Raw genomic sequence first — 13,856 nt, forward strand, 5'->3', positions numbered from 1 at the left:
CTTCTAGAGCCCTAGCCCATGGGATCTTTCCCAGCAGGTCTCTGAAGAGGCTAAAGTTGGCCCTCCTGAAGTCCAGCGTGGCAAGGCTGTGCTGTCTCTCCTGAAGTCCAGCGTGGCAAGGCTGTGCTGTCTCTCCAGCTGATGTCAGGGAAGTTAAAGTCCCCCATGAGAACCAGGGCCTGCGACCGTGAGGCAACCTCCCAAAGTCCCCCATGAGAACCAGGGCCTGTGACTGTGAGGCAACTTCCAGCTGCCTGTAGAAGGCCTCATCAGCCGCCTCCTCCTGGTCAGGTGGCCTGTAGCAGACACCCACCACAGTGTCTCCCACGTTCGCCTGCCCTTTAACCCTTACCCACAAGCTCTCCACCCTCTCATCATCCACTCCCAGGCTGAGCTCCATGCATTCCAGTTGCTCTCTCACATACAGAGCAACTCCACCACCTCGCCTTCCCAGCCTGTCCTTCCTAAAGAGCACATAGCCCTCCATGACAGCGCTCCAGTCGTTAGAGCTATCCCACCACGTTTCTGTGATTCCTATGAGATCATGGTGCTGGGACTGCACACAGATCTCCAGTTCGTCCTGCTTATTCGCCATGCTTTGTGCATTGGTGTATAAGCATTTCAGGCAGGTAATCGAGGCTGATGATGAGGAGGCAGGAGGAGGCAGATGATCGGCTGATGATGAGGAGGCAGATGATGAGGAGGAGGAGGCAGTGACAAGGAGCAGGAGGAAGAAGGGAAACCTTCCCCTTCCAGGGATGCAGAGCTGCTCAGTTGGCTCTGGGCCTGCTCCGAGCCACGTCAGCACGCGAAGCACGAGTGGCTTCTCCCCAGGGAGTTGCCTGATTCCACGGAGGCACCGTGAGCAGAGGGGCTGCTCGTGGTGGGAGCAGAGCTGGCCGCTTCCACGCCCGCCTGGAACAAGTTAAGCAGGAGCAGCTGACTGTAAAGGCGTCATAAATTCACTGCTTTTCCCATTCAAATAAATAAATGTTGGAATCAAATAGCGTGCTTCAATAAATGCAAGGGAAAGAGTGAAAAGATAATATTTCCATTCCCCCTCTCTGTCATCTATATCCTATTTGCAGACTTGCTACCTTTATATTTTGCTTGATTATTTTTAAAAATATATTACGGGGAATGTAAAACCTCCTGTGGAGGGAATAAAAAAGAGAATTCTGGGTTATTCAAAATGATATCTTTTGCTGTGTATGTTATCTCACTAGCTAGGGATTTCATATTTTTATAATTTTAAGCAGGATGGACCCAAAGAATCTATGAAAATCTCAGCTTCAATGGCAATTGCTCTTGTATTGTAACAGTTGTAAAATCTTCATGACCCAGAAATGACAGCATGACAGCAGCAGTGACTGTGCACGTAACAGTGTTTTTTCTCCTTCTTGTAGGTCCTTTTGTTCTGCATCACAGCTGCTCTGTTCATGTTCTTTTTCAGGTATGTTGCTGCTCTCTTTGTTTATGATTGTAAAGATTATTTTTAAAAGTGTTTTAGCATTTCTAATAGCTTTCTTGACTTTGGTATTCATAAAAAACTTATATATATTCTTGATTTCAGCCTTTCAAGTTAAGTGCTTTATGTCATTAGGTAACTAATGCTGGAAACAGAATTGGACTATAAAGGGAAATGCTGAGTCGAATGCATTAAATCCCCTGGAGATTTTACTTGCAATTTAAGAAGCCTCCTCTCACTTCATAATTTAGACCCTCAATATATATATTATATTATATATCATATAATATCTCTCTATATATAAAATAATATATAGAGATATTGACTTTACATAACTTCACATGAAAACTGTGAAAATCTGCAATTTCTTGCACTATTCAAGTTCTTGAATAGTTTACTGTCCAGGAGATAGATTTTTCGGTATAGATTCTGGAGAATAGGAAACTGAGATTTGACAGATTTATGTAATAACAAATATTTGACACACAGGTGTGACTACTTCCTTTTAGTTATAAATAAGTTATAAACCTTCCTTTAGTTATAAATAAATTATTTGATTACAACTCTGGTTGGATGGTTGCTGGGATGCTTGTTAGTGTAACCTCTAACTACAGCCCTTTGACTTAGAATTATCTGTGGTAGATTTCTGTGGCATGTAGCCATTTATAGTTCTGCAAGCCATATGATCCCTTGATAATTGCAAAACTCTAGAAGCTTTACATTGTATTTTTGTAATTCCGTGGCCTTGGAATTACTCCTGAATATTGGCCAAGAGTGCAGTCTGTGGATAGGGGACTGACATTATTTTAAAAGCTTCTAAAAAGCATTCCTTCTTTCATCAGCCGCCTGGTAAGAGCATTATATTGGCAATCTCTTTGTTTTATTTTTTACTGCTATCCAGAGTTATGGCATGACAGCCGCTGAGAATTGTACTTGTAATGTTGATGCTAGACACCTGCCTACGTGACTGCTCCTTTAGAAGAAAAAGAACAAAAAACACTAAAATTCTGTGTAAGTGATAGGTACTGTATAGTTTTGGGTGAAGCTGATTGTCATCTGTTTATGGTTTTGGTTTTAAAACCTTCAAATGGTTAAATCCATTCTGAGTTTTAAGGGCGTCATATTAAGTTTGTCGTGAGGACTGACTAGAGCCCAGAAATATTTGGTGAATTCCTCACCAACCTGACAGTGTGACGCTGGCCACTGAAGGGATTCCAAATGACTTGCTGTCTTCTAAAATCAGTGCCTCTGTGGCCAGATTAATAGATACCTGGTAGAGCAATCTGCACAGATGTTTACTTCTTACTTACCTACTTACTATCATAGCAGAGAAATTGAAATATAGAACTAGGTAATCATGGGTCTATTATTCTCATTTCAGCACTCAGGAAAAAATATTGAAATATTTATTTTTGTAAGCACATAGAAAAAATAGTAAGATGAATAAGGTAGAATACTTTTATCAAAAAAAATAGTCCAGACAAATTTATTTGCCTTTTTTTTTTTTACCTGCATGTAGTGAGTATTGTGATTAGAAGTTCTTCAGTGATTCATAACGATATTCTCATAAATCCTGTAGAGATACTACTCACATACTGCTCCTGTGTTGCCTTTGAAACACGTTTTGTGCATTTCCAGCTCYGCTAGTGAGCTGTTTGTGGCCGAGGGGGCTGTTTGTGGCCGTTGTGGCCGACAGGTGCCAGCCTGTGTGTCCCCTGTCGTGGAGGCCCGGCCCGGCCCTCCTCCACGCGGCCTCCCAAGGCGCCGCTCCCCTACCAGGCCGCACTGCTCCGCTCCACGTCCTTGTGTCAGCACCGCCAGTATTTCCAACAGAAGAGTTGCTTGTTACTGGTATCTCTGCAAAACCACGGTTGTACTAGATGAAATATAGACAGGAGTAAAGCAAATTAGCTACAGACACCTGGTCAATTAAAAACTACTATCACAGCTCAAGTAAAACAGAACTGCAGGCAGGTGAACAAAATTGTGGAGGAAGCTGGTGTGAAAAGTCTTGGGCCTTGCAAAGGTGGTTCAAAGCTGACAGCCCCGTGCTAGCACCATCAGAACTGCATTACAGGGCCACAGAGTTACTCCATCACAGGCAGAGGACTCGGTTTACAAGCACCTACATGGCTTCTCAGTCGCATAATTTTATGCAATGACCTTTTTTACCCATTTTTTTTAACATAATAACATCAGAGTTAAATGCTTGTTATATGTGTTTATGTAATGCTTATTACATGAACATTTACATTTACATTATTATGTAATGTAAATGCTTATTACATGGTAGGACTGCAGTTTCTTTGGAGATCAGAATGGGAATCCAGATAGGTACTAGTTGGAGATAGGAGAAGTAACAAAACTCTTCAGTAAGGACAAGCTTGAGGCTGGAGACATGCAGCTAAGGGGAAGCCACTGGTTAGGGAGCATTTGTCTTAAAAAATATGTAAGAGGAGTAGTTGTAAACTGCCAGCTGAAGTCAGTTATGCCACATTGCTGCAGGAAAAGGAAACATCATGGAATGCATAGGATGAGAGCCTACAAGGTATATAAAGCTATCTTTTCGTGGTACCTAAATTTTAGAAAGCTCTCAGTGCTTTCTTGTGTGCTGTTTTGATTATTATGCTCCAAGAGTAATGTGAAACAGTCAAGAACTCAGACATGATGATCTGGAGTCTACAAAACAGGATTTATTTTACAGAATTGATTCTGGTTGATTAACCAAAAAAAGGGGAGGATGGAAGAGGCAATAATGGCATAATTCTCTTCATGTGTATTAAAGAATGATGATAAGAGGATGAGGGTAGTTCATTCTGACAGTGATACAAAGGACAAGTAGTAGCAGAACGAGACTTTTCTTCCCACAAGAAGCTGCAGCAGGCCTGAATTCACTTTCCTGAAGGAAGCCGTGGAAGCCCTTCTGGTGGCATTACAGATTTTCTGTCACTGGAGATGTGTAAGAACAGGTTTGGGATTATGTGGCTGTTATCACTTTGGGAAAGGACTGGACTAACTGAATTCCTGAATCTTTTCCACTTTTTGATTCACTTTAATAGCTGTCATATTATGAAACAATTAATGGAAAAAAGCTGCTTTTGACAGTATCCAGTAAAGTCTTTGGAGAAGATAATATTGTGCTTTTTGAGTGCATCATGAAAGATGCTCCTAGGGGAAAAAAAAATAAAAGAAAAAATGCAAATTACATCATTCCATCTCTGCCCTGTAGAAATCATTATATTTTTCTAGAATGTGTGGAGTAGGGGTGGACAAGCAGAGCAATGAGAGAGCACATGAGCTTGGGCAACTCCCTAAATTAACAGGCAGGGCAAAGCGATGCCCCGGCCGCATGCAGGTAAAGCAAATCTCCCACGGTTTCTAGTCACAGAAATACAAAAGAAGAACAGCTGCACGGTGAGGAGACAACAGGGGAGTTATTCAGGCAGGGCACAGAATTGCTGTCCTGTTTGTCTGGCCATGACAGACAAACTCCTGTGAGTTGTCACTGTCCTCTCCAACACTTCAAGCCTTCAGGGATCTTGGTGGATAGGGCTTTGTGCTGCGCTCAGAGGGACACTTTAGGTGTCTGAAGTGAGTAGGGCAGAGACCCTTCTAATCTTTGCTGCCATCTAAAATGGAAAAGACCGGGATGATGAGCTGCCTCTCATCTGTGTAACGACTCCAAATTACTTCAGCCTTTTCTAATCGTAAACAGATCTCACTGGCGTAGAGTAGTGTAAGAACTGCAGGACTTTGAGCGTGGTCTCAGAAGAGCACCTCATTCAAAGCCAAATGTGCTTGGCTGCACAGAAGATTTTACCATTGGCTATAAAAAGCTGTTTACTGCTAAAGAGCATTTGCTGACCCAAAAAACAAACAGAAAACCCTACTCTGCTTTATCTAGAAAAAAAATCTTTATTTCCTGTGTTGCTTTTTGACCATCTGCTGCCCTGCACTACCAAAATGTCCAAAAAGGTGCTGAGAGCAGTAGCAAACTTGGTCCTCCAAATTACATAATTTTTTTCCATAACTGAAGGTAAAATCCAACCATGTAAATTATGACTTGAATTTCAAAGCCATTGTAAAGAGAGTCTTAATGTAAATACACCTCAGTGCTATCAAAATATGACTGATACTCAGAAGTAAAATGATGCAGAGAATGAAAAATGTATGCATTTCTTTTTTCATATAAATTCACGTAAGTTCATATCAAGTGTCTTATCCAGGTTTATTCACAGCTCTGAAATTCAAAGCAAAGTGGCTCTTTGTGGTTGCCTCACCTGTGCTACCACCGTCCTTGCAGTTAGTGGTTACCTCCAATAGCCACTACTTCTGTTCCACGGAGTTTTCAGGTGGATCCTTAGCTTCTAACATGGTTCACAGTAGCTAGTGCTGACACTGCAGCCCCCAGCGCCGAGGCTGGGATGAATTCAGGAGGTGGAAATGCCCTCTCAGCAGTAGCATTGACTTCTGTTTGCGTTTTAGCAGGGCCTAACATCACCTCTAAGGAACCCATAACTTAAAAACAGTTACTGAAGTTGCGACCTTTGAAGCTACCTTCTTTATGACAGATTATATACATATATTTTTATCTATATATATATATGATACACATTTTGGGATATCTTTTAGGTGTAACTCTCTTGTTGAGGTCAGTTGGGCTTAACTAATGCTACTTCAAGAAATGAAGTGCTCCAATTAATAGTTATTCAATAAAAGGGAACAAAGTCAATTTGGCACACAATTGTAAAATGATTTTCTCTCTCCCTTGAGGCTCACCTGTGGAAAACACCATAACAGATACATGAATCTTGGCCAATGGGAGAATAAGAAATTTTTCAGTTTATTTGTATAATCTTTTCCTAGGATAATGAAGTTCTTGGTATCTCATTCTGATGTCTCTCTTGAATAATGTTTCATGGTTCAGTTTTCTCAGAAAGGCAAACAAAAAAGTCAAATCAAAACAGCTGTGTACTCAGGAAAGTGGTAAAGACCTTCAGAGGGCTTTGGGAAATAAACAGCTCTTACTGCTAGCATTTTCTGGTCACAAAAATATTCCTTCATCTCTCTTGTAGCTCCCTTATCCTCTTAGCCCTTCCCGAAGGCAGTTATTTTACACTAGTTAAGCAGGCTCAGCAATTTTTATTGGAGTTTCCTCAAAAGTCTGTCAGATTCTTGTGTCTGCCACAGGGCTAGAGAAAAAAAAGTACTAAATCTCTGAGGAAAAGAGCAAAATTATAGAAATGAAGTAGTAGACCTAAAAAAGAAGAATTACTCCAGGAATAGTTAAAGCGAAAAGGGAGTCTGGAAGAAAGATAAATTCTGAAGAGCCAGATAGAAAGGAAGAGAGAAGGAAAAAGAAGTGACGCAAGAGAGGAAAGAAGATGATGTCCTGAGACGAGTCAAAAAATAGAAGAATGTACTAGGAGAAGGCTGCTGAGACACAGATGATAGGTTTCTAAGCAGAGATGCTATGTTTACAGACAGAGGAGGCGTATTTTGGTGTTATGTTTTTTCTTCAGTCTTCCTTTTGTGGTATTTTAATGTTAATTTCTACCTCCATTTTGTCTCAAAATGTTTCTGCTCAATTCTACTGACAGTGATGAAATGCTGCACTGCTCATTATTACTGTAAGGCCCAGTAGTCTGTATAAGGCAATCCACTGTATATATATTTATCACGTAGGTAGAGTTAACCACAATTGAAACAGGCTTCTTTTTAAATTTTCACAAAGGATTAAACTCTCTTGGGACTTAATACTTACTGCTTGCTCCAAGAAACGTCTAGTGAATCATATCTTGGCATGTATGATATTTTTAAATTCTTAAAAATGTCTTGGAATATAATGGAATATAATGGCTTCCATTTATTTTCTTCTAATTCCTCTCTTATAAAAATGGCAGTTTGCATGGAATAAGGCTATGGAAATACCTAATTACTTTGATTGCAACACGATTTCATGTCCTTTCAGTTGACTAATTCATGGTATTCAGTGTTGAGAGTAGCTTTCTAGGATTGATGGATAGATTAAAATGAATAAGCGAGTGGAATTTTGTAATGAGTAAAATATATATCTATTAAGCGTAATGCAATAAATATTGTTTTAGTACCAGCTTTATTGTGGATTTTAAGCTATGGCTTTATGTGGGTGAGAGTACTGTTACAAGTGGATGCAATGGCTCTGCTTTTTCACATGTTTGAAGAAATCCATAAAATTTCCAATCTCTTCCCGTAAATGAACATACACATACACACTTATGTGTAAATCCTACCTATATAAATGTAGAAAATCCAGCAATTTCTGTGCCTTTCTCTCCTATAGGGATACATTTAAAAATATTACTTTCTGGAACAATAATTTCAGGTAGGCAGAAGTTATTGCTGTGATTCACAAAGCATAACATGGTGTTTTTCATAACCCAGGCTTTGCATACTTCAGAGCATAAAGCTCTTCATAGAATCATAGAATGCCCAAGGTTGGAAGGGACCTAGAAGTCATCGAGTCCAACCCCCCTGCTCATGCAGGGTCACCTAGAGCACATGGCACAGGGCTGCATCCAAGCGGGTTTTAAAGATCTCCAGAGAAGGAGACTCCACAACCTCTCTGGGCAGCCTGTTCCAGTGCTTTGTCACCCTCACAGTGAAGAAATGCTTCCTTAAGTTCCTGTGGAACTTCCGATGCTTCAGTTTGAAGCCATTTGCTCTAGTCCTATCGCTGTCCACCACTGAAAAGAGGCCGCCCCCCTCCTCCTCACTGGCTCCCTTGAGGTATTTATACACACTGATCAGGTCCCCCCTCAGCCTCCTCTTCTCCAGGCTGAACAGGCCCAGCTCTCTCAGCCTTTGCTCATAGGGCAGATGTTCCAGGCCCCTGATCATCCTCGTAGCCCTGCGCTGGCCTCTCTCCAGCAGCTCCACATCCCTCTTGTACTGGGGAGCCCAGAACTGGACRCAGTACTCCAGATGTGGCCTCACCAGGGCTGAGTAGAGGGGGATGATCACCTCCCTCGACCTGCTGGAGACGCTTTTCTTAATGCACCCCAGGATCCCGTTGGCCTTCTTGGCCACCAGGGCACACTGCTGTCTCATGGTCAACTTGTCATCCACCATGGCACCGAAGTCCCTCTCTGCGGGACTGCTCTCCAGCAGGTCCACCCCTAATCTGTACTGGTGTCCAGGGTTATTCCTCCCCAAGTGCAGGACCCTGCACTTGCCCCTGTTGAACCTCATGAGGTTTCTCGCCGCCCAGTCCTCCAGTCTGTCCAGGTCCCTCTGGATGGCAGCACAGTCCTCAGGGCTATCAGCTACTCCACCCAGTTTGGTATCGTCGGCAAACTTGCTGAGGGAGCACTCCAGCCCTTCATCCAGGTCGTTAATGAATAAGTTGAACAGGACCGGACCGAGAACTGACCCCTGGGGGACACCACTAAGTACAGGCCTCCAGCTGGACTCTGTACCATTGACAACCACTCTCTGCACCCTGCCATCGAGCCAATTCCTAATCCACCTCCCCGTCCACACATCTATCCCACACCTTTGGAGCTTGCCCAGGAGGATGCTGTGAGGGACAGTGTCAAAAGCCTTGCTCAAATCCAGACAGATAACATCCACCGCTCTGCCCTCATCTATCCAGCTAGATATTCCTTCGTAGAAGGTGATCAGGTTAGTCAAGCAGGATTTCCCCTTGGTGAATCCATGCTGGCTACTCCTGAGCACCTTCTTCTCCTCTATTTGTCTGAAGACAGCAGCCAGGATGAGCTGCTCCATCACTTTCCCGGGGATGGAGGTGAGGCTCACCGGCCTGTAGTTACTYGGGTCCTCCTTCTTGCCTTTTTTGAAGACCGGAGTGACGTTGGCTTTCTTCCAGTCCTCCGGCACCTCCCCCGTTCTCCAGGACCTTTGAAAGATGATGGCGAGCGGCTCGGCTAGGACATCTGCCAGCTCCCGCAACACTCTGGGGTGTGGGAGTGTTCATCTCTTGATCTCTTAAATTAATTTATATTGATTAAATATTGATAATGAAAAATACAAACAAAAATGCATCTAAAAGTGGAGATGCAGTGCCATATACTGCTGTTAATATCTCCATTTTTGGATGCACTTTCCTTTGTATTTTTCATTATCATATACTGTTGTTAATACAGAATATTGAAACGTGTATAAATTCACTGAAGAGCTTTGAGAAAGGTCCTTTTGTTTGTACAACCCTTGATACTATCCCATTAATGAAACTCTAGCTTCCTAAATTCCAGCTATTTACCCTTCTTTCTCAATGAAATGTATATCCCGTAATTTATTAAGTATTTTTAGTATGATATTTCAAAATGCCTCTATTTTCTTTTTAAAATGTATGGTAAAAGTGCTGTATCAGTGTCTCTTTGATTTCATCAGTTAGACTCCTTTCTGTACAGAAGCAAATGCCTGAAAAATATTTGCTTTTTAATTCTTTTTTTTTTTTTTTATGCTTTAGTATGAGCAAACTAAACCTTGGAGTTTACATTATGGGGAGTTTGTAGCAAGTACTCTTTCCTTTTCTTATAAAGATTATTTTTTATAATCTCTTGAATTTTCTGATTTTTAGTACATTAAATAATAAATGTGAAGATAAAAAGCTATAGAGTTACAGCATTACATTAAAACACTCTGATGGTGAATTATAAAGTGATTAAAAATTACCTTTGTGTTAGTCACTGCTGTGAAAAACAATTTCTGGTATATTTTAGATGCTCTGCTGGATAAATGAAAATCTTTAGTCTTTAATGCCAATTTAGAAATAAATATCAGTTAGCTCTATGTAGTGTGTGCAGAAGCAAGCTGAGTATTACAGTAGTAATTTGTAGGTGAGAAGATAACCTTACAGGTTGGCAGACACTTTGCCATAACATGAAGTTTAGAGTTGCCTATGCTTAGTTCACATACAAATACCTATAAAAAGGTAAGATAATATTACCTTGTGTTTATATAAGCAATGAAGTATTCTTTATTCTAAGTATTTCACCTTTGAATGGAGCACGTTCCTTCTCTTTTTGTCATAATCTGTGACCAGACTGAATTTCACTGAATTTCACTTTATATATATATATATATATTTTTACTCTAAAGCATATAATGCAATGAAATATTACTCTGATTTTGGTTGGAAGTTTTGCAGAGTTTTGCCAAACTGTGATTTTGTCTCTCTGTTGATTCACTGCATGAAGAGCCTGATCTTAATGTAAAATATGTGTCCAACTGGGTCTCAAAAAAAGATACAGTAGAATTAAAGATAGGTAAGTGTAAAATTAAAGATAGGTAAGAATCATAAGTGTAATTTTTAAATGCAAAAAATAGAGATTCCTCTATATATTCCTCTATAGAGATAAGAATTGCTTAAGTTTTTATTTTTTTTGCCAGCTGGATTAAGGCAGACATTGTCACTTGGCCTGGGAGCCCCTCCTGGTGCTGTGCTTGGACCTTCCTTTGAATCATCATTGGTGGTTGCAGTAGGTCATCTGTGAGGAGAAGCAAATCCCAGATTTTTTGTCTTTAGCCTTTGACAAGTGCAGATTGCTTGCAAATTTTTCACAAATTCCTTCGGTCAGTGCAAATAACAGCATTCATTTAAAAAAGATCACTGGTTCGATGTATCCATGATATTTACCATGATATTTAGGATATTTACCTAGGGGGCTCTAGGTAAATATCCACAAAACTGTCAAAATCTAGGTGGAATGAAACTAGGCTAGGTTTTTTTAACTTAGTTACCTGAAAATGATTAAAAGAACTCTAGAAGGAAGGATAAAAAATTAATGTTTTGTGAAATTCTAAGAGGTGACAGGGGATGATTTTTCTAAACGATACTGCATACATGACTCTTATGCTTTATAATGTGAAAGAAAATGAAAGGAGGAAGGGAAGAGTGAAGAAGATATTTTTAAAGTATTGATTGTCTCCACAATTACGGGTTTCCTTTGGTGAGACCAACAGGAAACGCACTTCATGTTACCCGACAGTTTCTGAAGTTGAACAATTAACATGAAATATGTGAATTCCTTCCTCTAAATTTAACATAAATTTAATTGCTATGCTAAAATAAAATACCAAATGAATTTTGCAGTCTTTTTAGAGACTTACCATTTGATAGTAGGTTTTGGAAATGGAGAAACATCTTTTAGAAGGAGCAAGTAGAAGTTCACATTTAGCGGTCACCTTTACCTCAGCCCCGCTATCCTGCAGAGCTGAGCCATCATCCCAGGCTCTCCCGTCCTCTTCCTCGCAAATAACTATGGCTTTTTTTTCCTGAGAAATGAGCAAGAGGGTAGACAAGTGGAGTCAGAGTCTAATTCCATTCCTTTCAGGTATTAAGTATCAGCACCATAATTGTCAGAGGAGAGTAAAATCCCACCAATTATTGGTGTCATTTTCCCTGTGACACAGTCAGTTGTTGACAGTTGTGGTTGAAACAGCAGGAGAGGGGCAGCGATTAATCCCACTTGGGTGACGATGTGCAAGATAACCCACCTGGGTTAGGATAGTGGATAGTGAGGCCCTCTTTTCGATGGCTTTTTTTGTTCTATCACTTCTTTGAATTGCTCTCTCTGACTCTGTATGGACTCCAGGTTGACTAGTGTGCAACACTAAGTGCCAGAATTGGCTACTTCCCCCTCACCTGCCTTCGGTATCAGATATCAGAAAAGAAAGAAGGAAACATGAGGCGAGAGAGAGGAGAGAGAGCATCCACAATGAAGGAGGAAGAGACGGGTTTTCCAAGAGCTGTGAGCAGAATGTAAATAAGGGAGTGAGTGGTAACAGGTGAACATGGATGGATGGTACTGCTGTAGTTCACCTTTATGTTCTTTATTTTACTAAATAACTTATTTAGACTTATTTATTTATTTATTTTATTTATTTATTGAGAGGGATACTGCCTTGAATACTTTGAACTCTGTTTATTGTTGATAAAGGAGATTTTCCAGTCCCAGTTCGCAGTATTTTTCACTTTGCTTATYAGGATGAGAAGGTCATCGTGGAGTGAAATACCTAGGCAGCTACTTTACTGATGTTACCATGAGGCTAGACCTGAAGGAGGAATGTGACCTGTGTCAGGCGGTCATTTCTACTGGTTGTCACTTAGGCTGCTTTTGACCCTGCTGACATAGAAGAGCTTATTAGGGAATGAAGAACAACCTGATCACATTCTCTCTCAGCTTTCTTAAACGAGTTTCTTTGTGGTTGCAACTTTCCATACCAAGATATGTTGATGCATCCATTCCTTAGTAAGACACTTTTCAAAAGTCAGGAAGTGAAGTGAAAGTTAGTGACTTCTCATCTTGGGCTTCTATGCTTTTAAACAGGATCAAACCCAGATTTACACTGTGCTCAGGTGTCTCTGTTTGCTATAGATTAAGGGCTTTGGTACTGAAAAAGATTTGCCAGTAAATGGGAACAAAGGAAGACGTTTTGATGAAAGTGTGATATGTATTTCCATAGACGCAGGTGTCAATTTGCGTGGTGCAAACCAAGTAGTGACTATGGTACGTGCATTCACTACCAAAAATGTAACTACACATTCTTTGCAGAAATAATTTGTTTATTTAGGGGTTAAAAAGACCCACCAGTTGTTATAAATAGCTTGTTGCACTTGCTAAACCAACACGTTTGTAGAAAATACCAACTTCTGAATCCCGTATGAAGAGACTGAATTTAATTCCGTGCTTGGTCATTCTCAGAGAGGGGTTAAGGATACCCCTGGGAATTCATGCAGGCCTGTTCCTGCCCACAGTAGATCTTGCCACTTCGAGCAGCCGTTGGATCCAATTGCACCAACCCCTGGAGAGAGGAAGTGTGTGGCCTCCAGCCAAGCGAGGCCAAAATTGCAGCCGGACAATAGGGGGGATTTTTCCACCATTATCACTTTTCAGTGGAGATTCTTTTCCAGATACGTGGCTCGCTGACCCGGGAGGGTGTTCACCTGCAGTAACGGGAGAAGCTTTTGAGGTCTCACATTTCAGGCATCTCTGTCCGGAGAGCATCCCCACCGGCAGGGCAGGAATGTGGCTCCTCCCCTACTTCAGGTGCCTCCATGATGACAAGGGCCTTTTGTCCCCCTGGCGGGTCCCCAAGGGCCATTTAGCGTCTTCCCATCAGCCTTAAATGCAAAATAAAAGAGGGGAAGTAGCTTCTGTTTCCATGGCTTCGAGAAAGAACTGCCCGTGGCTGCGGGGACCCCGTGTACCTTGTGGCGTCCGCGCTGCTCGGAACGAGGCTGATGTTACAGGTCAGATGAGGAGCAGGCGAGTGAGCCGCACAGATTTGACTCTGCTCTTTGGTCCCGGCATTGAAATGTCAGGGCCTGAAAGTGCGGTGCAGAGGAGACGTGCGCCCGCTTCAGTCCTCGAGCTGTAAAGAT

At 41.4% G+C, this 13,856-nt stretch overlaps 1 protein-coding gene across 2 annotated transcripts in view; it reads left to right on the forward strand.

Moving 5' to 3' along the window:
• The window catches only part of TMEM135 (transmembrane protein 135), a 152,888-nt gene that overhangs the window by 92,038 nt on the left and 46,994 nt on the right, over positions 1 to 13,856 (forward strand). For both annotated transcript variants that reach the window (XM_026034922.1, XM_026034923.1), the window contains one exon: positions 1,407 to 1,453. In XM_026034922.1, the coding sequence (XP_025890707.1) occupies positions 1,407 to 1,453 (47 nt within the window). The remainder of the gene's footprint in view (positions 1 to 1,406; positions 1,454 to 13,856) is intronic.

This window comes from Nothoprocta perdicaria, unplaced genomic scaffold (assembly GCF_003342845.1).
Source record: "Nothoprocta perdicaria isolate Ctin4 unplaced genomic scaffold, notPer1 scaffold_152, whole genome shotgun sequence".
NCBI lineage: Eukaryota > Metazoa > Chordata > Aves > Tinamiformes > Tinamidae > Nothoprocta > Nothoprocta perdicaria.